The sequence below is a fragment of the Pezoporus occidentalis genome, unplaced genomic scaffold (assembly GCF_034315485.1).
Source record: "Pezoporus occidentalis ecotype Australia unplaced genomic scaffold, CSIRO_AGI_Poc_V1 ctg143, whole genome shotgun sequence".
Taxonomy (NCBI): Eukaryota; Metazoa; Chordata; class Aves; order Psittaciformes; family Psittacidae; genus Pezoporus; species Pezoporus occidentalis.
In genome coordinates, this window is record NW_026913241.1 from 1,672,922 (window position 1) to 1,698,784 (window position 25,863).

Consider the following 25,863-nt stretch of genomic DNA (forward strand, 5'->3'; position numbering starts at 1 on the left):
GCTTCCTTTCTGCAGACCATAAACACCATGGAAAGAAAAAAAGGCTAGCATCCTGCTCCCAGTTGCAAATGATCCACAAAAGAGAGATCATCTTAGTGCCAACACTAGAATGCTAATTAAGGAACACTGTTAAGGGCTAAATGCTAGGCTGGGCCCTAGGTAGGTTTCCAGTTTTCAGCGAACAAGGGTGGAGAGCCTTGGAGAAAAGCAGGTAATTGGATAGACTATCATTCTGGTGTTAGAAGTGTAGAGCATCTTCCACAGATTTGCACTAGTCTTCCCAACAGGCAGGACAGTGAACACTGAGCACACTAAGCATTTAAAGAAAGAGTATTCAGGAAATAATTAACCTGAGTCAAACCTTCCCTTTGAAAGGTAGAGGAGGTTATCCACAGGTTCCTGAAACAAACTGCCTGGGTGGCTCTGCGGCCCCTCTCAAGGGACTGGAGTCCCGTTTGATAATGCAGTTACAGCGAGGCAGGGGGCAGCTCGGCAAGCTGGAAGCGATCACTTTCCTAATAAGGCAGCCGGCTCCAAACGGGGGATCCCCTCCCTTTCCAGGAGGTATAGACTGTGTGTGTTAAAAGCCAGGCTTTCTCTTCCTGACAGCTTCTTACGGAACTATGCTTTTGCTTTCTTACTGAGTGGTCCTGACGCAGCACATGCACTACACAGCAGCAGGAAAGTACCCTGCCAAGTGTACTCGTAAAGAGAAAAGTTCAACGAAGAGCGAAGTCAGCTCTGATTCGGTTCTTTACCATCAATCAGGCTGCTGCTTGTCAGGGAGTGGATGATTAGGAGCCTGAACGAGCTGAAAAGGGGCAGGAAGAGGAGTGGAGGCAGCATTCTTCCTATTTAAAGCTGCATCCCCTGAAAGGAGTGTTTGCAGACTGCGCTGGAGCTGGTGCTGAAAAAGAGTGCTCGCAGACTTTGTCCTGGAATTGATGCTGAACGGCAGAAAGACTCTCCGGCTGGCTTCATGGTGCTAAAATAACCTCACGTTTCTCCACTTTTTGCTGCCCAGGAGGATACATGCCTGATACCAAGGCGTGATGGCAGTCTGGGTACAAACGAGAACTTTTTTCATCCTGGCTGCTTTATTAGGCCTATTTGTAACCATAAAATCGCAAGAAGAGGAAGAATACGACGGTGGTGAGTTTCACCCCCCCTTGTAAAAAAAAATCCAACCCGGCAATAATTCCCACTCGTAGCAAGCAATGTGCTTCGTGTGCGATCTGGATAGTAGGTGAAACGGAAAACCTATGCGGTACAGGAGTAACAAGACTTTTACATACTGAGCAGGGGGCAGAGAGGTTTGTGCGTTGTTCTGACCGGAGGCAGAGGGAGGCTTTGGGAGCCGGGGCTCTGCCGAGGCAGGCTTTGGGAGCTGGGTTTGGGGCGCAGATGAGGGCCGGGGCGACCGGGACGTTCTCAACAAAAGAAAGCGCTCGGGACGGGGCTGAGGGCGGGCTGCGGGGCGGCTGAGAGAGCCGGGGAGGACTGAACCCAGAAGCCTCGTAGGGCGGAGCCGTTTGCGCTCAACTACATCTGCTTTATTACATTCTTTGTTTTAGGGAAGTACGGAAACGTGCATTTCCCTTTCTCCTCTCTGCTTCTTTTCTAACGTTTCTTGTGTTATTTCCCCCTTTCCCTCCTCGTCCCGTTCCCTCTGTCTCCCTCCCCGCCCTATGTTGGCGGGGCTGCCGTTTGCCTCGAGGCGCAGGGTGCCGGCCGGGCTCCCTGGGGCCGCGGCGGGCCGCGGCGAGCTCAGCGCAGGAGGGCTGGCGAGCAGTGTACCTGTCCCCGCAACCTGAGCTCTCTGTGGCTGCTTGAGAGCCGGTTTGATTAAGCATCATTGAGTGGATTGAGAGTGATGGTGAGGAGAATGAGCTGGGACTGTCGCTTTCTTGCAGTGCGAGCAGCCTGGCTGCGGGACGGGCGGTGGCTGTTGTGCTCCCAGCGTGCTTCCTAGGCTTCTCCTGTGTAACGCTGCCTTCTTTTGCAAATAATGCCCAACAGAGACACTAGTGCTTTAACCTGCAGTACAGTTTGCAATTACCGCGTATTTTTAAGAGTTTGGTTGGTTTGTTTTTTGTTTTTTTTTTTTGGTAACTGAATTTCTCTGGCAGTAAGTAAGCAGCAAGTGAGGAGGAGTCAAAGCCTGATGAATAAACCAGTGCAGTAACTCTGAAACTCGTGTTCTACTTATGTCCTGACTAAGCACAGCTGTGTAAGGAGTCCCACAGAGGGGGCACTTCGTGTAACCTTGGGAGCGTAATTCATACAGTTGCCATAAAGGGAAGCATATATTATCCATTTTTCAGTTACATGTACTACCAAAGGCAAGAGTTGCGAAAACATTTTTTTTTGGTATCCATTTAGCAAAAATGATCACTTCTGTTAGAAAAACAAGTGAGATTTCAGTGGGGTTATTAAGTGTCATTTACTAGTTTGTGCTATTATGGACATTATGGGATGAGCCAATAATGTAGCAACACCTTCTGGGATGTACTCCCCATATGCTGCTGGCTGAGGAAACTGAGAGGTATGTAGTAAGGCAGAGAGCAAAATACATTGTAATAAATTACTGACATCTGTTTGCACTTACTTCACTTACTGATGTTGCTGTTTCAGAGTGTAATAGCTTTTGTCTACCATACATCTGATGAGGCTCCTTTCTCCAGTGTTCATTGTGTTAAAAACCCCCACCAAATCCCAAAGCTACTTGAGTGAGTTGTGAGGGGTGGTACACAGTGAGGTAGAAGGAGGGGGGTACATCCTGCACATTGGTCTGGTTTAACTGCCTCAAAAAGGGTTTTCTAATTCCTGAATAAAGCCCACAAGTGCTCCAACATGGGCAGGTTTTTACCCTTAGTTTGTCTTGGGTTTAGTACTTACGCACAGGTCTAACATCAGTGTACACTGTATCACTGTGGAGGTGATTCTGCCTGTACAGCTGCTTCCCTGGGTCCATTCAGTTGGTCAAATTTGTCACTTGAATATAGGTGCTGTGATAAATATTGGAGGTATCTGCAGAAACAGTGCTTTACCATTTCTCGTGGCTGGTAAAAAGCAGAAATGTTAAATACTTGTTGCTAACCTCAGCCACAGTGGAATAAATAGTGTTTGCAGAAGTATGTTATGGAATTTATCATAATAAGGGTGAGTGACATTGATAAGCTGAATATAGTCAGGCAAAATGGTTTAAAAACATTAATGAAAGAATTGTAATACTTCAACTGTTTTATATTTTTTTTTGGCACTTACCATTGCTGTGCTTTTAAGTAATGCCAGTTTCTATATTTTTATTTTTTTTTTCTCTTGGAACCTTTGCACATTGATCTCTTTTGCTCAAGAGCACTTGGCTGGTAGTGCTATGTAGTATTCACACTTAAAATGCACATAAAACTGTGGAAAAACTTGACACTTTCAAACCTAGCACAACAAAATTGGTCATTTTGGGACTAGCTGTTTAAAATGTGCCTATTTAAAAGCTATTTAGGAATAAAGTCAGCACTGCAAAATCCTAAAAAGACTAAAAGATCCTGGTTTTAATTTCTGTGTAGGGGCCCAGACTAGTTTAGAAATGCAGTGGGGCCAGAAAGTGCCCAGGAGATGGCTGAAATTGTGCTGTATAAGCATGGAATGCTTGGAAGCCCTGAAACTTTAGTGTAGGGATTTCCACACAGTGTATAATCTTTCTTCTTTCCTTAGGATTCAGGGTAGAGGAAAGTACTAGTAGAAGCAGTGCATGCTTCTGGATCCACTTTACTATCCACTTGTGAGTGTAAATGTGATTCTTCAAAAAGTTAAAGAAAACAACTTAGACATTCAGTGGAAAACTTGAATCAAAGCTGAAATTGTGGGAGTTGCCTCATTTGAGCCAATTTGTCTGTGCAAATTCTACATGGGCATGGCAGCGATGGTCTATTGCCACCATCTCCTGTATTTCTCACTGCAGTCCTATACTTTAGGTTCTCATCAGTTTCTGCAACACATCCTTGTCTCTGAATTTTGTGGTGATGTATCCTTCCCTGTTTCATTCCTGTGGTGTTAGCCATACTTTAGCTGAGATCTGTGTGAGTTCTTGTATTGTTTCAAAAGTATCTAATTTGTCTTGTTTGACAGTGTAAGCAAACAAACCCAAACAACAGTCATTCAACTTGAATTAATCATCCTCTTGCCACCTTTGATTTCTTGAGGTCTTTCACTTTGTCTGGAGACCATGCAAAGGGAAGAGAATTAACTGGCCTTAAAGGAGACAGAAACAGCTCACATGATTGCATGGGGGCTATTAAATGTACCCTATATCCCTCACTAATATTAGAGACATTATCTTTAGGGAGGAAAGTGGTTACTACATAGCAGTTTTGTCACTGTGGGGAATATGATGGCATGGGAAAGTTCTCTAGCTATGAGGAGGTAAGGGAATTACTGAGGGAAGCTTAGGTTGGAAAACGCCTTTAAAAAATTGAGTTTAACCATTAACCTAGCATTGCCAAATCCACCACTAAACTGTGTCCCTAAGCACCGCATCTGCGCCTCTTTTAAGTACCTCCAGGGATGGTAATTCAGCCACCTCTCTGGGCAGCCTGTTCCTGTGCTTGACAGCCCTCTCAGTGAAGAAGTTTTTCCTAATACCCAATGTAAACGTCCCCTGGAGCAACTTGAGGCTGTTTGCTGTTGTCCCATTGCTCATTTCTTGGAAGAAGAAACCAACACCTGCCTCACTACAACCTCCTTTCAGGCAGTTTTAGAGAGTGATATGGTCTCCCGAGTCTCCTTTTTTCCAGTCAAACAACCCCAGTTCCTTCAGTTGCTCCTCACAAGACTTGTTCTCTAGACCCTTCAGTAGCTTCCTGTTCCTTCTCTGGACACACTCCAGGGTCTCAATTTCTCTCATGCAGTGAGGGGCCCAGAACTTAACACAGTATTCAAGCTGCAGCCTCACCAGTGCTGAGTATAGGCGGATGATCACTTCACTAGTCCTGCTAGCCACAGTATGTCTCATACAGACTTGGGTGCTGTTGGCCTTCTTACCCACCTGTGGGCAAACTCATGTTCTAGCTAAACATGATGGCTCATCTTCTGCAGGCTGTTGACTGACACTCCCAGGTCCTTTTCTACTGGGTAGCTTCCCAGCCACTCTTTCCAAGCCTAAAGGGTTGCATGGGCTTGTTGTGGTCCAAGTGAAAGACCTTAGCCTTGTTGAAACTCCTACAACTGGCCTCAGCCCATTGACCCAGCCCACTCAGATCCCTCTGCAGAGCCTTCCTGTCCTTTGGCAGATCAGAACTCCCAGCCACCTTGGTGTCATCTGCAAACTTACTAAGAGTGCACTCAATCCTCTCTCCAGATCATTGATAAAGATATTAAATAAAACTGGTCCCAGTACTGAGCCCTGGGGAACATTACTTGTGACTGGCTACCAGCTGGATCTAACTCTACTCACCACCACTCTTTAGGCCTGGCCCTCCAGCCGGTTTTTTACCCAGTGAAGAGTGTTCTCATCCAAGCCATGAGCAGCGGTTTTCTCCAGGATGTTGCTGTGGGAAATGGTGTCAAAGCCTTTATTAAGTCTAGGTAGACAAAATCATCCACGAAGCGGATCACCTTGCTAGAGAAGACCAGGTTAAGTCAGGCAGTAACCTGCCTTTCATAAACTGATGCTGACTGGGTCTGAGCAGCTGTTCTCCTGTACTTAATTATTCCCCACAAAGTTCCAGATCTTAAGATCATTCACTTGCATGTGTACGTCTGTTTTCTTAGTGAGAAAACATGAACGTGTGTGTGCATGCATGTAGGTATCAGTTTGTGTGTCTATTCATAGCAAATAACTTGAAAGTAGATTATAGCTCTAAACAAGCAGAACATGAGGATCAATTATGTATTAGAAAAAATATCACAGTTCTTTGGGGACTGACTCATGACTTTAGAATATTTGTGGTTGCCTTCTTTGCCTGTAAAAGTGTGGGAAAGAGACTCTATACAGAAATTTCCACAAGAACAGCGCTCAAGAAAAATCCTCCTGCTCAGATTGAGCAAACTTCTGCTCAAAATCATGGAATACATAGAACTGAGCGTCATGTTAAACTGTCCACGTTAGCTTGGGTTTTTTTAGAACATACTTTGTGGTTGACGAGTAATTGCATGCTGTGGTTGTTAGTGCAGGTGTTTTTTCCCCCACAATGTTTACAAATATAGATTATTCCCATAGAAACCAAATGGTCATTTCATGCTCTCATTCATGTTTTGGCATGCTCACACTCCATTTCTTGGTGAAGTCCTTTCATCTTTGCAACTTTTTTTCAGGATGCTAATCTTCTATTGGGTTGATTTGTTCATGTAAAACATTGCAGGATTGGTCCTGTTTAACAGTAGTGTATATTGACATAAAAAAAAAGCCCTTTTAAATTTAACTCCTTAGATGTTTTCATTAAAAACAACTGTCCACCAAAACCCTGCTTAGGAACAGCTCCTGCTGTTTAAGTGGTATTTACTATTTCTATCTGGGTTAAAAGGAAGTTATATGGTTTTTCTGTGGTTAGAATTAGAGCTGTTCATCTTGCCACATTATTCAGTTTTTGCTGGTTTGTGAGAAAAGAAACATAGGGATTCTTGTGCGTAAATGTGGAGAGGCACAAATTCCAAAGGCAGACCTTCATGTAACGCTATGATCCTTTAGAAAAACTGAGCAGATGTTCATGGCCTGTGTGCAAGTATTTTTCCGTATACAGAGAAAGGCAATGAACTCAATGCCAAAACCCAATAAAGTAATAATGAAAAAATAGTCAAAATTCCAGCTGGAGACATGTGGTCTGTCCTTATATGTACACTGATTGTTTCACCCATGTTTGTCTTTGTGACCCTGCATGTTCTTGTGTACAGTCCTGGTGATATAGCTGTTTTTTTTTTCCTTGAAAATTATTCTTAGAGTAAATCAAAGTGCCAATCCAATGGATTCTCACTTGGGTTGGAGATGAGAGACTGTGTTTGCACTTCAACTTATTTTATAAAAAATAGAACCTATTCTTAATTAATGCACAGGGCAAAACCAAGTAACTTTCAGAGTAAAATGAATAAATTAATCAGATTAACTTGGAATTCAATTTTTTTGACAAAGGCTTCTTGGAGTTTGAACTTTCAGAGCACGAGGAGAGATTGTTGCGCTCACTGTCTCAAATCTCAGGCTGCAGCAGACCTACCTTGTTAAACTGCCCTTTGAAAGCTTTGCTGAGTCCATCACATGAGGAAGGTTGGGTGTAATTTGAACTATAATGTCTGATGAATTAATTGAAAGCATAATGAGAAGGGAATGAGGAAAATGTGTTTCTTCTAGTAGTATAAAGTAAGTCTTCTTCAGTTACTTAAGAAAGCAGATACTTTAAAGCTGGAGAAAAATGGCTTATAAGTCACACAACACTTTGAGAGGTACATCAGGTAACATTGTGTACTGTTTACATCTTTAATCAATGTGTTTGTGCACAATTTACACCTTTTCTCTACAGTTTTTATCACAGATTATGTTCTGCGATTTATGCTTTTCCTGACTTAAATTCTGAGAAATTTAAAGAGTTAGGGCTGTTGCTGAACTACCAGAAAGAATAAAAGGGTGATACTGTCCAAAGGAAGTGTCACACCAATTTGTTCTATAAATTCATATTTTCTAGGTTGATTTACGGTTATGAAAAGAATAGCCTGTAGGAAGCTCTGGATGCTGATAAGCCCTTGGTGCTGTGGCAATTAAAATATCCAAACCGTAGTTTACAATTATCTTCTTAGTAAGCAACATACATTTTTCATAGCCTGCTGTGCTGGCCTTTATTCTTGTATTGAGAACCAATTCCATTATCCCACTATCTCACCCGCTTTTGCTGCGGGAAGGTCATGTGTTATATAAGCACGAAGACTAAGAATGATTGTCAGAGGGCCAGCGGTGGGATGCTCTCTGTACAGGGAATCTCTATTCAATGCAGACCCTTGGGATTCTGGCTTTACTAGCTGCTAAAGACAGGTCATGTCTTTGAAGAGCTGGTCTAAGGTTGTTCCTTGGCCATGCTGCTGCCAGCTGAAAGTTGATTGGAGTTTTGGAGAATTTGTATTTTTCTGCAGCTTTGTGTAAATTGTGCAGTTGAGAGAATGATATAATGGAGTTGGGTTTATACTGGAAAAATTCCACAGTGTTTTGTGTCTTCACTTGTTTTCATTTATAGCCTTTGGGCTATGTAATGGTAGCATGGGAGGACTAAAGAATTAATTTGAATCTCTGTGCCCCTGTTCTTTGGATAATGTGGCTGAACAGAAACACAAGCAGCGACTCTGATACTGCTGGCAGGAATTCAGGGGTTTGGACATGAACTCATTTAGAGTAGGAACAGAAGAGTAAACTGTCTCACTGAGGCCTGTTCCCTGCTGTGCAGTAGATGGCTGGCTGAGAAGGTCCATACAGTATCTTCTCCAAATACTCTTTGGTCATGAAATGCTTGCCAGCATCCCTCTGCATGCTGACCATCTGAAGTGAAGGATTAAAGAGACAATGACATTGTAGTGCAGGAGAAGGGGGGAGGCAAAAGGTATCATCATGAGTCTGTCCTGGCCCAATTGTTCCAAGATTAATACAGCATGATAAAATGTTAATGAAATACAAGCTAAAAGCCAGGAATAATTTTTTCCTCATTTGAAAACCGTTACCTCTTCTTGGTTACCTCTTGGTTAGCTGTATTACAAGAATAAACCTCAGAGGTTGTGCTGAGGCTTTTGTTTAAAGCAGTCCTTTCTCTTCCAGGAAATCATGGAGGACCTTTATTGGTATTTAATAATTTTCTGTTTTCTGTCTTGTTAAATGTCCCAGTAGGTCAAGAAAAAATGTTTAAGGAAAAAACCAAAGCAGAAGCAGTGAACAGAAGCTGTGTGTGCTCAGTGGCTTGTTTTCCACTCAGCTGTTCACTAATATTTTCTTTACAGGGTTCTACCAAATCTTTTGATCCAATGAAAATGTGATGTAATACCATAATGATTACTATCCTATGATAATTACTTTTGTCTTATTTTCTGCCTATCTTAAAGTGGTGTGTTTTTTCCCCTCAGCTGCAGTGTCTTAAGTTTTCCAAATACTGAGCCTCAGAGGTTCAGTGGTTGGACAACAGCATACCATGGCACATTGTTGAGATAAGTAGTTGAAATCTCCTGGAATATGGATATATGGATAGAATATATGATTAGGTTTAAGCCATCAGTGCTACTGTAGTGGTATCTAGCTACCCTAAATTAGATTTCTTTTCCCATCACAAAATATCACTTATGTTCACGTGTGTCTCTGTCCCAATGGTGGTGATGCTTTGCACAAGAAATAAATGTCAAGAAAGGAAACCATTAGCTGAGGTGGCTGTGATCAGGCATATAGAAGCCTGCCAACTAAATCAAGCAAAGCTGAGATTAACCATTGTGGGCTCTAGTTAGCAAAACATGGTATAGTTCTGGGGTTGTCCTGGCTTAACATTGCCTAACAGCATGGCCGCTGATACTGATCTGGCTGAAGGTGTCTTTAGCTGTCAGGTATTATTTCTACAAGGACAGGTAATTTATTATAATAAATTATTCATGATTTATTCATCAAGTTTGAAAATCTATTAAACTTTAGGTCTTTAGAGTATGAACAGATCTTTCAAAAACATTTTGGAGATCAGACTTGCAGATGGTAGCATCTCTGTGTCATTGTGTGTATTGTCGAATTATAAATTGCATAGCAGTTGTTACAGAGGAAAAACATTGCAGAGTTCCCCCACCAATAATTTTGAAAGGCTGTTGTTTGATGGCTTAATGCTGTGTTGATGTAAAAACGTTTGACTGCTAGTAAAGCATTTGGTTCACTCTCTCATGAAATCTTAAAGTTAGTATTGGCTTGAATGTTGCTGTTATGAGAGGTGGGAAAAATAAAATACAGGAACATGATTAGGAGTAATGAATCCTTATTGTGGATGAAATCTCATGGTTTCACAATTAGTCTTCTGTAATCTAGTTCAGGAAAGAAACAAGTTTTTAATGAAATTTGCAGATGAGAATGAGGAATTAAGTACTTGCCATCTGTGTAAAAATATGGGTAAGAAATACCAGGAAGAGAATTATCTAAAAATTGTAGGCTAAAGTGGTGGTAACAACAGAGAGGGAGATAAAACTAAAGATGCTGTTCTTTGTCATATAGTAGGAATTTGTAAAGAAATATACAGGAAGAGGAAGGGAAGCAAGAGAGGCAGGAGCTTCCAGGGCGGCACTGGGTGGGAGGGGGAGCTTGTACCTCATGAGGAGCCCTTGGCTCTATGCAACATGCAAGAGATTTTCACATGCTATATATCAGCCTTGATGGGGTTTCCTTAGGCTTGTGAGGCATTAAAGCAAAAGTTTTGACAAAGGGCTTACAAGACAGAGTTGTTGCATTATGCATACTTTGTATCTTCCAACACACAGCATCTAATTTGTTACCCCTCCTACATTATATAAAACTGAACCTTTAAAAAACACTTGGTTGTTCTGAGTAGTGAAGGGGAATGCATAGGCAACAGCTTCTGAAGACACAGCTAAGTATCTCATAGACCTGGTATTCAAATCCTAGCACTTTGTCATCATTACAGGCAGATTGTACAAAAGGCTCCCAGTTTTACATCTGAAATGTCATCTTGTTCATTAAACGTGCTTTTTTCTGTTCCCCTAGCCAAGGAAACTCAGGGGGAAAAAGTAATATATTTCATTTCAAATCCCATGCACTAGGAAAATAATAAATGCTGAATGTAACGTATTGCACCGTATTGATTTTAAATATCTGTAATTTAGAGCTCTTCCAAATCAGGAATCTTTTGGGCTGTAAAGCATGCATGCTTAAATTTCTGAAAGAAATTCATGTGTGTTTGAACTTACTGCATGTTAAATTTTAGAGTAGTGTAATATATAAAATGTGAGATATATGTAGTGCATTTTAAAGCTATATACACATATATAAAATGTCAAGTTTTAAGACATCAGACATTCCCACTAGTGGTATGGGAAATACATCCAAGGCAAATGCATCTCACTGGTGAAAGTAATGGAGGATGATTTCCAGATGTTTCAATGCTTGCTTTGGCAAGAGTCGGAAAGTACTGGAACATGTGTTGGTAACAAAGGAAGGGAAGAACCTGATGTAAAAAGCATCAAGCCTGCTGACAAGCAAAGCATAACATGGAAAATGGAGCCATGTGGGGAAGGAAAAGCCAGCACAACATTATGGCTGCTGTGACAGCACTGAATCCTGGAATTATACTGATGACTGGCAGAGTGCTGGAAGCCTACTTCAGAAATTACGACTGAAGTTAGGTAAATTGTTTTTTACCTGTTTTTCCTTTTTTCTCTTATTTTTTTTTTCCTTTTTTTATTTTGTTGAAACATTTGCTGTGGTGTTAGAAAATTTTATCTAAACCTGGATACTGAGATTGAGTGGCTTGGGCATACTTTGATTTTATGTTGTTACTGTAAAGCTCGGGCCCTTCCTATGAATTTGTGCAGTGCTAAGCACAAAGCATCCTTGATCTCAAATGGAGCCTTAGGGTACTACTGTAATATACATACCGAGTCATCATGCTAATAATACATTTCTTGAGTTGCATGGATTTTCACATTGAATAGCTTCAGAAGTTTCAGAAGTGGAATCTAGCTCATCTGTAAAGAAATCTGCAGGCAGTAAATCACATAAACCATTGCTTGCTGTTCGGTTTCAGTAAGCCCACCTCTCTGAGAGGTTGGCCATCCTTTAAGGGTACAGACCAAAAATCTTCAGCTTTACCACATTCTATCAAAATCTTCACATTTCTTGCCTTTTTCAGTTGTATTTTTAGGGGCACGATGGGATGATGGGGGGAGAAGTGTTAAATCTTGATCTCTTCAGGCTGCACATGTTTGCCTTTATGAAGAGTGTAAGGGCCAACCAGTGTGAATTGTGATGCTCTAATTTTTGTTAGTAGTGTCTTTCTCATGGTTTTAAAATGGAGGGATATGGAGCACTTTTTTTTTTTCTTTTTCCAGCTGTTCTATGTTTCTTTGAGCCTTCTCTGGTTTCCTAGGAAACTTCTGCAGAATGGAATTTGTCTGTTTTACAGGCACTGTGCAAGATGGGCAGTTTATTTTGTTTGTGTTTGAAAGTAATGAACACAGAAAGTAAACATTTGGTGATTTAAGTCTTCCATTCAAAAGAGTACTTTAGAACCTGACTTTAAGCACGTGAATAGCCTTATTTCTTGTAATTAGATGACTTATACCTAGTTTGTTTGCCCCTTCATGAAAGAAAACTGTAATTATTTCAGTTTTTCATTTTTAAAAAGGCAACAAACACCAGGGTCTATTAATCTGAAGAATGAAGAAAAATGATATAGCAGTGAGTTACATGTAATAGTAGTAGTTACCTTAGAAATGATTTCTCAATTATACTGAGAAATGTTAAGTGCAGGTAGAGATTATTTTCATATAAGCAGTGTTTTTAAAATCGATCATCACTGGAGTATTGGAGCTATGCAGACTTCTTGTAATCATCCCCCAGATGAAGCCATGCTGAGTTGTGCTGTCATTTTGCACAAATTCATTTGGTTTTGACTGAAGGTTGCTTCCAGTCGTGAGTACATGTCAGTATGCAAACACAGCCCAATTTCTGGTTTCAGGGCAGGTCAGGGGAATCTCGGTGGCTTTGCTCTGAGCTCAAATCTGATGTAGCAAAGGTCCTTGCATCCCACTAGAGAAGAAGCAGCAATATAAGGCTTTCCAGGTTCTAAAGGCAATCTGTGTGCTTAGGGTGATAGATTAACTCCTGGTAAACCTTAGGGGAAAGCTACAAAATATTCAGTAAACACTTAAGTTTGGGGCTGAATTAAGCATGCCTAATCTGGATAGTGACTTGAGGTTTGGTGTGTTGTCCTGGGTTCAGCAGTAGCAGTCATGTTTCTCCTTTGTGGTAGCCTGGGAACAGTGCTGGTGATACCGATGTTTTCGGTTGTTGCTAAGTGATGTTCACCCTGACCAAGGACTTTGTGAGGCTCATGCTCTGCCAGGGAGGAGGGGAAGCCGTGAGGAAGCAGAGACGGGGCGCCTGACCCAGGCTAGCCAAAGAGGTATTCCATACCACAGCACATCATGCCCGGGGTGGGGGGTAACTGGGAGTTACCCGGAAGGACATGGGCTTCTGGGTGGGACTTGTTTCTCGACGGGTGATATTGTATTCTCTTCCCTTGTTATTTTCTCTTATCGTTGTTGTTGGTGGTGGTAGCGGTGGTGATTTGTGTTGTACATTGGTTGCTGGACTGTTCTTGTCTCAACCTGTAGGAGTTGCACCCTTTCGATCCTCCTCCCCGTTCCTCCGGGAGCGGGGAAGGGGAGAGCCCGGGGTGTGTGTGTGTGTGTGTGTGTGTGCTTCAATTGCTCTCAGCCTGGCACCACTCAGTGGGAGTGAGTGAACAAGCTGTCTGGCTAGGGTTTAAACCATGACATGTGTGTAACACCCTAACCTGTAGCTCTGCCTGGAGTAAGACTTCAGGAGCCCTGTGCTGAAGCAATGGTCATAGGAGGGAATGTGACTGTGCCTGGAAGGCTCCTATGATCCTGTTTTGTAACAGGACACAGCTGTGGCTTAGTCTAAGTCCTATAAATGCCAGTGAGTGTTGACTCGATGCCATGAGAAGAAACTTTCTGGCATGACAGTTTGCTGCCTTTCTCTTACTGGGACAGAAATCACAACTGAGCAATTGATGACATGCATACATTTCAAAATGCCATGCGAGAGAGCAAGATCCTGCTGCTTTTCATGTCTGCATCCAGAGTCACTGCTTTCGAAGCCCCAATTTCTTCATTGTTACTGCTTGGTAAGTAGAGTTCTCTTGTGAAAAGGAGTAACTCATTTTGCTTGTTTTGTTGTTTGCAGTTTACTTTGAAGTCTAACCCATGGGTTAAACGGTACAACTTCTGAAAAAGCCTAAAATACATCATTGCTTTTGAGATAAAGGTGGTCTATAGGCTGAAAGATGACAAACTGAAGTGGAAATATGTGGTGTTGGATAGTATTTTTGTCTGGACTAGCCACTGATACTCAGATTACCTGGGACACTTTTAGCATCCAGGAGAGTATAGCTTTATCAAATAGTTACTGAAGGGCATTTTTCTTGGAGAGACCTGTGAGACACTGTGCAGCAGTTATAATGATTACAGTGTAAGTATAAGCTGGCTTAAGCTCATGTGTAAAAGCCATTCTCTAGTTTGTTCTCTCATTTCCTCCCTCACACAAGAAAAAAAGGTATGGTTTTAATGGATCCCTATTATCTCCCAGTATAATCATATAAAATTGAGTCTGGTTAGGATTAATGGAATGGTTCATCTTCTGACTTTAGTTCATTAATGAACTAAACATAGCCCCTGTTCCTAAGGGTGGTGTAGGCATGTGCCATTCTTTGTGTACAGTTCTGCTATACATTTTCAGGGATCAGTAGTAGATTTGAGGCTTGGAGACACTGCAGATCTAGCCATTATCCCTACCAACAGATGTACTACTGAAGAACACAGAGTGCACCTCAAATTGCCTTTTTTTTTTTTTTTAAATCTGTTCTAGCTTATGCTATTTCTTTCTTTTTTTTCTTTTATTTTCCCCTTCCCATCCTGTGGGAAACGTGTAGGAGCCTGCTACCAGGCAGCTCCAGTGTTGGAAATGGAATTGTCTTCATGTAAAATGCCCAAAGGGCAGTGTTTTGCTTTCAGTCCAACTAAATGCATAGTGAGTTTTCCAGCACTTGTGTTAATACATGCACTGCTGTATTATGAAGAGTCTGACAGACTTGGAAAATACAGGTTTTTGTAGCCTGTGATGTTTCTGGTGTGTCATATATGAATTAAAGCTCAAGTCATATGTTGCACCAGTGCTATAGATGTTTGTTACTAAGAGAAACTTTCTACAGAAAGAAACATGACTAGTCTCTATGTACTAGCATGTACTGTTTGGTCTGAGCATGAACATCCCTTATCTAGTAAAAAGGAAGGATTTGTTGAAGCTTTGAATAGGCTGTTACAAGTGTTAGGCTGTATAAGAATACTGTATAAGAACAACAGAACAGAGAGTAGAAAACACTTAACGTATTACAACTGCCTTTTATCCAAACTGACTTTAATTTTTGATTAAGGAGTATTCCTCTGATTTACCATCCATTTGAATTCTCTGCTTCTATTACCTGTGAATAGTCTATAAATTTCCTGAAATTAATTAGTTGTTAGTTTTATAGGAAAGTTTTTCAGTCAGTATTACAAGATCTTCTGATCTGTGAGATTCTCCAGTTTCAAGGCAGCAATAACCTTTTTGTTCTTCAAGCACTAACAGAGCTTTAAAACAGGAAACAAAGTTGTAGAGACATTTTTCTTGAGGTCTATTAAAATGCCTCTTTAATTATATTTTAATATTACTGTATTAGGTGGTCTTTGAAATGGATTTTATTTCTATATTATTTTGAAAGTATAATATTGCTATACCATAGTAAAAAGGCATCAACTTCCAAAAGAGTCTACATACCTATGCATTATGCCTAAGTTCTTCATGTGTTAAGGATGTTGCACTGCTTATAGGTAGGGTGATGGAAGCATAGAGTGGTGAAGCATCTATTTCCAGTTGTCTGCTGATTCTGAATATTCCCTTTGGATACTGATGGAGAGCCCTCAGTAATCAGCCTACTGATTTATTCACACAGTAGGCAGTAATCAGCCTACTGATGTGTTCACAGTGACCACCTTATCCTGGATAAGGATGTTTCACAGTGAGCTGTAGACACCTGCTTTACAACAGGAATGATTAATTGTATAGCAGGAGGATGTCTTACAAAAGACTATTACACATTTTCATATACAGTGCTCTTTGGAAGAAGATGCTTCCGTTACCAGGTTTATATGGATGCTATTCTGCTCTTTCATTGTTTATTACCAGATGCGCATGTGGAATTTAATTTATTGCCCTTGAGATATTCTGAAGAGTAATTATGTTCTTAATGAAGTAGTCACAAGCTTTGTACCTTACTAGTTGGCTTTTCTGCTTCTGTGCCTGATCACTGGACTCCTCAGGGTATATTCTTTTTGGAAAGATCTTGCCAGTAATGAATGAGTCCTGCTTTCCACATGAACCTCAAGCAGTACATAATTACATAAATCTAGCCAACCATAACAAGGAGGTGTGCATAGAAAATATACTTCATGGAAGGATTTTATAGTGTTTACAGTGCAGTTAAGTTGAAATTACGTAGCTATTTATGGGAAATGTATGGTTAGTTATACCCTCTGCTGTGCCTTCCCTCAATCCTGTGTCATGGAAGAAACATCTAATCTGTATCTGCTGTGAGGTTGACTGTTTCTATATTTTGATTAGAAATAATCTTAACAATAGGAATGACCTTATGGAGCTGTTTAATACCTTTACAATAATGTTCATTTTCCAATTATTAGGAATTTTTAGCAAAAAATGAATTTATCCTTCGATATTTTTAGTTCTGTCAGTCAATAAATTAATTGCTCTGTATCTATAAACACCTCCTGCCTGCACCAGGCTTGATTGTGAGCCTGCTGTTCATCCTTCAGTTAAGGGCAGGGCAGTAGGAGACTTCAGAAGGTGCAGTTTCTCTCCTGGGTATGGGTAGGACAATGGAGGGAACTTCACTTTGGCAGTGTGACATTTAGTTAGGGCAGTGGAGCAGCATTTGGACTTGCATTTAACTGGACAGTCCTGCTGCTGAGCTGCAGCTGTCTTAGGTGAGAAACACGTTTTGGGCAGGGAATTCACTTTTATTTGACTTCATTTCACATGCCAGCTTTACTTGCTTCAAGCAAGACGAACAGGGACCATTGTGTTCTCACTCCTTCCTTGCACCCACCCCTCTGTGCCTCAGCTCCGTCCCTGGTGGTCACCTTCCAACATTGATTCAAACTGGGAATTCACAAATTCTTAATTTCTCATTCGCTCCACAGTTCTTTTCATTGTAGGTGTATTGCTTCAGTGGTAAAATGGGAGAATTAGTTTATTTAATATGTACTGATTCCCATTTGTGGAACAAACAATTAGGAGATGCATGATTGATTAATGGTCCTAATTAAGATGGAGTAGATTTCCATACTGAATAAACATGACCAGTTTTCTTGTTATCCTTACTAGATTAGCATGAAAGTAAACTATGTGATTAATTTAAAATTGCTGCTTTGAACCATGGAATCTTACTCTCAGAATCAAGCTGATTGTGAAATGGAAACTTAATTCCATTTTATTCTTGTACAGGTTGGCACTGAACTAACAACCTTAGATATTCTACATGTAGTGGAAATACTTTTCATGCAGTAGGCGTTGAAATAGCTTGAGGGAGAGACACCTGTGCAGGTTTTGTGTATAACTGGGGTAATAAACACTTTATTTGAGCAAGATACTATCAGGTTTATTTGCACAAGAAAAATTTTGGCTGAGAAAATGAGGACTGAATTTTTTTAATTCAGGAGGCTCACATGTTTTTATTTATTTTTCCTCTGATCTGCAGTATATAATGTAAATTCAGAGCTTGGGAATGGTCTTAGGAAAATTCATTGGAAGCCAAAACCCCTTTCACCTGAAGAGATTGTGCCTGGAGCCACTGCTGAGAACCAGGAGCAGTTACTGATTCAAGAGTGGCATGCAGGCTGCCTGTATGTAATGAGCCTGCTCCCTTCTTTTAGCCTGGTGCCTTTAAATGCTAAGCCAATCTACTATTCCAGGAATCAGCACAGAACCAGTGAAATAAAGGCAAGCCACCATTTATTTACTCCATCTTTCATGCAGGAGGTCTGTCCCAGGCTCTAGGCAACCTGTCATCAATTAGCCATACAATTCATAACAGTAAAAGCAAAAAAAGCAGCAAGCCATACCCATGTTTACCAACTGCCTTAGCTTAGGGGAAATGAAATCATCCAGCCCCCCATGTTGCCTTAGGTCCTGCAACTCGGCCCCTATCAAACATGTGTTCCAGAAACAGGCTATGTCTCTGCTAGAGTTAAAAGTGTACATGTGAATATAGTCCAACAGATCATGAAAGTTCCTAGCTCACAAAGCTGGCTGTGCCACGCTCCTATTCTATGGATTATAATTTTCTTTCTGAAGAGAGAAGAAGCATCTGGACCTACTCAGTCCCCTGCACAGTATTCCTCCTCCACGTCAGCAAGCTGGAGCTCCAGTGCGACTGGCCAGGGTCAGCTCTGGACTGCCTGGAATCTTCTTATTAAACAAGCCTGGAGTTTTGGATCTTGACCGAAGCCCCACTGTTGAACACACTGGGACAGTTGAAAAGTCCTTTTTCTAAATCAGAACTCAGTTGGAAAAGGTCATTGATACACACTGCAGACAATTCCCTGTGTACTCTGAGTGCAAAACCTTTTCCCAGCATAGCTAGGATTAAAAACCTATGGAGTGGTCTGCTTTCATCCATCTATGTAATAGGCAAGGGAATAGGCTACATTGAACTTTCTGAGAGCAGAATAAAACTGGCAGTTTAGGATCATCTTGGTTTATTTGGAAAAAATTATTTTAAACTTACATTCTCAGCTACTGTCCCATGGTAGAATATTTCCAGTAATCAAACATCTGTCAAAGGGTATATTTGAATTGTGATAATATAAAGTTATAATGTATTTGGTATGATTATTAATTTGCAGGACAGGATGGTGCGATACCTAATTTCAGTCCTGCTTCTGTTTCTCTGGTTCTTTCTAGACTACCATCTTCTGGTTAAGAGAAAATACAGAAACATTGTTTTTGGCACTAGATTAACCCAAAGATTGTTGGCTATTGACATGGTAGATGGAGATGTAAAAATGGGACTCCCAGTACACATTAACTGGGGAGATTGGAACATGATGCTTCTAGTGGAGAGGAGTTGCCTTAAAAAAAACAACCCCTGCAAAACCCACACTATAAAATAACACACCCAGCCCTCCAACCCCAGAAAAGCCAACAGCAATCTGGGTTTTCTGATTTTCTAGATTCTGTGTTTGAAGCCAAATCCCAACCAGCACTTTTCTGAAAGGCTTAGTTGAGCAGTAGTGAAACTGGTTATGTCTGTAGAGGATGCTTTGGGGTTATTTTTCAACACAGAATATTTGCAGTGTATTTTCCCTTTGCAGTGTCATACTCTGGTAACTAATGCATGAAAAAAATGCACTGTCAAGTCAGATCATTTGACATACTGTCATGATATTTCTTTTTGGAAGAGGCAGATCTTGGAATGGATCTTCATCTGGTGTAAATTACAGTGCTTCCATTACTTCAGTGGAATAACTTACACAAGCCAACTTTACTGCAACATTATCCAGAGACCAGGTGTGCCACATGTTTTAGTTTCTTTTTTTCCCCTATTGTCTGTAAAATCATTATGTATAATGATTGGAGGGTTTCCAGTATGGTGCTGATCTGTTTGTTGTGGTGTGTGTAGCTAATGTTAACCACAGCAGTGGTGCAATTAAAATATTATCCTTACTAATGCTTACCTTGCATATAAAGTACATCCATAACTCTGGAAATATTCCCTAAGCACCAGGCTGTAATTTAGGAGTAGGCAAAACCCCCATAATGCACACGCTTTTAAGCTGGAAAAACAACAAATAAAAATTAACAATTTGTTGTTTGCTGCTTTTTGGGCCATCATCCGACACAGCCCTGAAATGCCTGAATTAAGGCTTGGATTAGGGCCTCATTCAGTTGTTGGGATGTTGTTACTGAGCACTTTCACAGTCCTTTAAATCCTAATTGGAGAATGTGAAAGAGACCTTTTCTTTCCTTCTGGGTGAGAAGCTGGACCCAGTTTTGACCTCCTATGAGTGGTCAGTCGATGCTGACAACTCATGGGAGTGGCTCAGATATTGTTTCATGTTATGGGTGAAAATGACTGCATTTGGAGCCCTGGGAAACTTGCATCAGAGTTGAAGATTATGCGCAATGAAAAAGGCAGGTTTCAGTGTATTAATTCCCAATCTGTAGCAGATTACTTAGTATTTTCCCTGCTAGCACTGTAAACTTTCTAAGAGAGCAGATCTTTTTGGCTGATCCCTCAGGAGCTGGCTAAGCCCTTGCTGGAGCTCCAAGCATTGCCATAAAATAGATTCTAATGACACTAATAAAACTGCTAATAATGTTACTTAAAGGTAGCCATAGGAAGCTGGTTTGTCTTCTCCTGACGGAAATATCTTCTTATTTAAATAAAGCATTGGGATATCATCAAACTTATGGTTCAGTAAAGTGAATAAAGTCGAGCAAATTACTTATGTCCACAAATAAGCATATTGTTCTTTCCCATATTTTCTGTCAGTTCCTAATAGAGGGGGAAAGCTATAAAGCACATATAAAGGAATCTCTGTATGTGTATGTGGGGAAAAATGTAAAAAATGTTTATTATGTTGATGAATAAATATTAGGGTATGTCTCAAAAAAGAAAAACAAGACATTGTGAATGTTTGCGTAGTGAGATATTGTTTGTTTTCTTTCCCAACTTTTATGGGAACATTTAGGAAAATCTTAAAGTTTAAAAATTCTTTTTCCTATGGCAAAATTGCTGTATTTCCAAGCAAGAGGCAGAAAATTGTATAAAAATGAATTTGTCTTTTTTGAAAAATTAAGCTTTCAATTTCAGAAAACTTTACATACTAGAAAAGAAATACACTTGGACATCAGGTCCTTTACTATTGGGAAATTTCTTGACTGATTTCCATGTCTAAATATTCCTCAAAGCAATGAGGTAAACAATCCCCATCTCTTCCACAAAGTCAGTAACTGCTGTCCCCATATGCAGGAAGATCACTGTCTTTGCTAGAGCACTGCCATGGATGTTTCCAGTATTGCTGACTTTGGCACAGGGTCAAAGAATTCACAAACCGTGAAACTGGAGTGGGGCAAGAGTCAAGTCCCATGTTGGGAGGAAACATTTGTTGTTTCGCTGGTTCCTTGCTTTTCAGGATCATGGGACAACACTGAAATGGGAGAAGAGAAGTAACACCTTTCTTTCATCCTTGCTGTAAATCAGCACATATTTCCCTTAAAGCTTAGGGGGTTGTCAGTTTAAGATCTTCAATTTCTGTGCTATTTAGTGTTCTCTAGAATTAGCTCAACACTTAAGTAGCATTTTTGAATGTAAGTTATTGTTTAATATTAAATATTAGTAAAACACCTTGTGTTCAGAACAAGAATAACCAAGGAAATGTGCATAAAGAAAGCGAATGAGCTACTTACACTTAATGGATTATCATAATGAGATGAGATACGATTTTTTTTTTCTCTCTAAATAATTCTTTTTCGGTATTTGTTGTTGTTTTGCCTTGGTTTGTTTGGGTATTTTCCCCCAGTTGATAAGCATAACTGAAAAAGGCTGTAGTACTTTGGGAAAATGGAAATATGAAGTATGATACTGACATCAGCTTTAAAAATTCCATTCCAACAAGCAGTTCCTTTAGTTGTGTTTATCTGGACGCCAGTGCAATGGAAATATTTTGTAGCCTGTATGGAGAGGCAGGAAAGGCTGTTAAGCTTTGTGGTCTGTGGTTTTGTTTTTATAGCTGTGGATTAAAGAAGTCTTGTATAGTTAGTGTGTTGAAGCTGAGAAGACATCTATTTGATAATACTTAATAGCTTGACATCACATCGGTTTCCATAATTACCTTTTCATCTCTTATGCTCCTGCTTTTTCTTTTCCAGTGAAGCAGATACTGCACTCTCAGTTACCTGAGGAGATGGGACTGTTTCACTGTATTAAGTATCTCTACTGTGGCTGCAATGGTGGGAAGTCACTTCCAAAAAAACCCAAACCAACCAACCACCCAACTTGTATTTCACTTTCTGTGTCTTTATGAATGAATCCAAAGTAAAAAGTTACATTTGTTTGCTTATTTATTGTTAAAGCTAATTAAGACATTCTTTGACTCCAGTGCTAGAAGCATGAGAACTTAGAATTCTAAATCTGAATGCAAGGAGCGTGACATCTCTGAATTTAGATACGTTTGTCACTGTGGTATAAGGAAAAGGCTGTAGGTTCTGGCTTGTATTGCTAGAAAGTGAAGACAAATGCTTAAAGTTGTGCTTTCCCATTATAAGTGATCTTTGGTTGTGATCAAGGCAGTGTAAGCAACTGTGGAGCAGTTTTTCCATTTTCATGATTATGTTCACAAAGCTTTAATGTGGAGAAAACACATTTCTCTTAAGAGCTATGAAGGACACTAATTATAACCAGAGAAAAGTCTACAGATAGAAGAAGTAAGTAAAACTTATGATGCAGTGTTTAAAAGTAAAATCTGTTGCAAAAAGTGTATTTTAAAAACCACTTGAGCAGGTGTGCAAGTATGAATATGGTGGTTTACACCTAGACTAAAGCTAAGCCACTTTAAGGCATCAAGAAGCCCTTTTTTTCAACTGAAACACACCAAAGGGTGAAATATCCTTGTAGAAGAACCGCTTTAAAGAAAAGACAAGGTGCTGAAACCATGGGGACTAGATATCTTTATAGAGAGTTAATAATGGCATTGCCAGCTCATGAGAAGAAATCAGACTGAAGCAGTATTATTTGCTTAGCTGTTGTCTTCTGGCAGTCTCAGCTTTAGTTCACTGAATATGCTAAAATATGACCGGCAGTGTATTACTATTTTGGCTTTGAAGAGCATGGACTGGGTACTTTCTAGAAACTGAAAAAGAAACGCCTCACATACTTGTGGAGTTTCTCAGAAAAGAACTGATGGATTTCTTTTCAGTGGATGAAAGGTAGGTATTTGGACTTTCAGTATTAGTGTTGTTAATGTTGCATGTGATGTAGCTATTTGTAAGTAACAGATATCTCAATCTCTAAAATGCTTCTAAAAATTATTAGCAAAATGCTAATAACTCAGAAAATATAACTTGCTGTCATTCATTCTTGCAATACAATTAATCTTTTTATATTTCATTTCCTTTAATACATTTTTTAAATTTTTTAAGTAAAAGTGACATAAAGTTTAATTTGTGTAAGATGCAACCTGAAACTAAAGAGCGTGAATATAAAATGGTCAGATGATATAAAACTGAAAAGTAAATTTGGTCTTCTGGTAATACTCTTTGCTGTGCCTTTGCTTTGTTTTATGCATCTTCAGTGGAGTAGGAAAGACTCTACTGAGGGATATCAGAGTGGGTTCTATTCAGCTTGCTATCTCAGGTGGATTTGCCTTACTTCAAAGTAAGGAAAGTAAGCCCAGTTCCTGGAGATGTTTTTAAGACATGGCCAGAGAAGCATACGAAGTACAGTATCACCCTTGGCCAATTTTGGGAACAAATTTCTTTTCATGGAACAGAACTGCATGACTTTTCACAATATACGATTAGCCAAGCCATGTTGAAATAATCATAGAATATCTTGAGTTGGCCGGGACCCATAAACATTGCTGAGTCCATCTCCCATATTAACATATTAACCTGTTAACACCAAAATTAGTAATGCTATCAAGAAGTGAGTAAACTGAGCAAAGCTATAGATTTCAGTTTAATAATGAAAATGGCTCTGAATTTCGTAAAAGCTATTTATTTACACAAATCAGGTGTTAAAGAGAACCTAGATCTAAAAAAAAAAAAAAAAAAGGAAAAAGTGATTTTTATCTTTCCAACTTATTGCAGACTAAGGTCAAATTTCTGAAAAGTGACCTTTATTTGGCCAGCTAAAGAGGAAGGAACATACTTGGTGAGTAGCTGTCCCCAAAATTCTCAAGGTGAATAGGCCTACTATTTTACTGTTTCAGAGAGGTAAAAATTTCAGTGTTCTAAACTGGGAGGCTTTGGGGCCTGAATTTGAAAGAAGCAATTTATTTGCCCTTTTTACTTCAGGTTGAGTGGTAGTTGTACATCATGTCATTAGAAAACGGCAATAAAAGCAACCTTTCCAGCTGAACAGCCAGAAACAAAGGGTGACTTTCAAATATTACACATTCCTCAACTGAAAACAGGAACAAAGTAATATTATATAACCTGTTTTTTTGTTTGTTTTTGTTTTTTTTCCTAAACTTTGAAGTACCCAATATAATTTGATGGAATTAATTACGTCTTTTATTTTTTTAATGTAAATGGATGACATCTTAAAATATTGCTGTTTCATGGTACAGTGGATAAAGATCTTAAGTTATGAATTTCACAAATTATCTTCTTTCAGAATATTAATCATATCTAGAAATGTAGCATGATCAAATTGTACTTACACATTTGAAGTACTTTACAATATGTACATAATATGTATAATATAGACTTTATGTAATACAAGGTAAACATCCTAATCTCCTTAGGAAGAGGTTGTACAGGAAACTTAGCAGAGTCTGTCTTCCCTGAATTCATTCAATGAATAGAAAAAGAAATCAGCAGGAAAAAATAAGTTTTGAAAGAGGTATCTGAGTGTTGTTAGTAATTTTTAGGCATGGTATCTGCAAAAATGTGTCCCCAGTTAAATTATTTGTGATGCTACATCCATCAGAGGTATTAAGTACTTCAGGATTAGCTGATAAACTCTGCTTTTTCTCCTGAAGGCACTACATGTCAGCAAAATATTTCTCACATAGTTAAAATTTGCAGCAAATGGTTTATGTTAATTATGCAAACGAAATACCCAGTAAATGATTTTCATGTTCCTAATACAGCAAAATACAAAGCATGGCTTAAGGCTGTAAATAATATTACAACTAGAAGATAACCTAGTAATTCCATTTGAATTCAGACATTGGGTTTTTGCAAAGCCAGACGTGCAAGCTGAAACTGGAGCTGAGTCAAACAAAAGCACAGCTATTGTATAGATATATAAAAAACCTCCAGCCCTATGCGTAGGTTATTCCAAATACGAAGCTTGCAAAGGGGTGCCAACTGTTACCCTGAATACAACAGCATGACCAAACCTGCTAGTGAAACCATGTGACAGCCTGTTGGATGCAGACAGGCATTTGCACTCCTTTTATAAAAGACATTTTCTGTAAGTCAAGACAGAACCCTAAATATTATAAGTAAATTGAAGGTCAATAAATACAGCCACTGGTGAATTGCTGCTACTCTTACTTAGTCAAAGTGGTTATGCAAGCAGTATATATTTATCTGTTTATAGTGGGTTTATCGCAATTATTTTGACTTTTATGACTGTTCAGTAGATTTATAATAAACGGCAAGTTTAATTATCATTAGTTTATTATTTTGTGGATGCAGAAAACGGATACAAGCTGCAAGCTGAGACAATTAACATTAGAATGTAAAATTAAATGGGGACATTGTTCACTTCAGGTATGCTGGGACTATGGACACAGAGATAAATTGCTGTAAGGACTGTCACGGAAGCACTAAATCGGTTTTCCCAGTCAGTGCAACCTACTTACTTTTATTCTATCTGGGAAAATATTCAAGTATATGCTTTACTTCAGGGTCATACTGACATGCTATGCTGGATCTGGGACATAACAATTGCCTAAATGTAGGCATCTCACGCCATTTGAGAAGCTATACTATGTCCTGCTTTGTCTTCAACTGCTAGACCAGAAGAGCATGGGTCTTCCTGTACATCCTGTGTTATATCTGCTAGCCTTACTTAGAGGTCTTGTACTCTTTGGCATCTAAAATATCACTAGATGACCTATATTAAAGCAACTGAATCAAGCCCAATGTATTGAGGAATGTGTGTTCCTGTGCTCAGTTTTTCTTCTGCACTGTCTGTATATGTTTTTCTGGCTGCCTTGTACTTGAAGACCTTATTTTTGTCATGTGCAAACCTGCAGTTGTGTTTTTTCCATGGGTTATTTACAGACTTATTGAACTTACTAATGCATTTAGTGCAATATTTTGAA

General features: G+C 39.7%; 1 protein-coding gene across 1 annotated transcript in view; it reads left to right on the forward strand.

Annotated features, from left to right (window-relative positions):
* Positions 1–614: 614 nt before the first annotated feature.
* The window catches only part of COL5A2 (collagen type V alpha 2 chain), a 114,353-nt gene continuing 89,104 nt past the window's right edge, over positions 615–25,863 (forward strand). Inside the window, exon 1 of the mRNA XM_062610014.1 lies at positions 615–1,152. Coding sequence (XP_062465998.1) covers positions 1,053–1,152 — 100 coding nt within the window. The 5' untranslated portion in view covers positions 615–1,052. The remainder of the gene's footprint in view (positions 1,153–25,863) is intronic.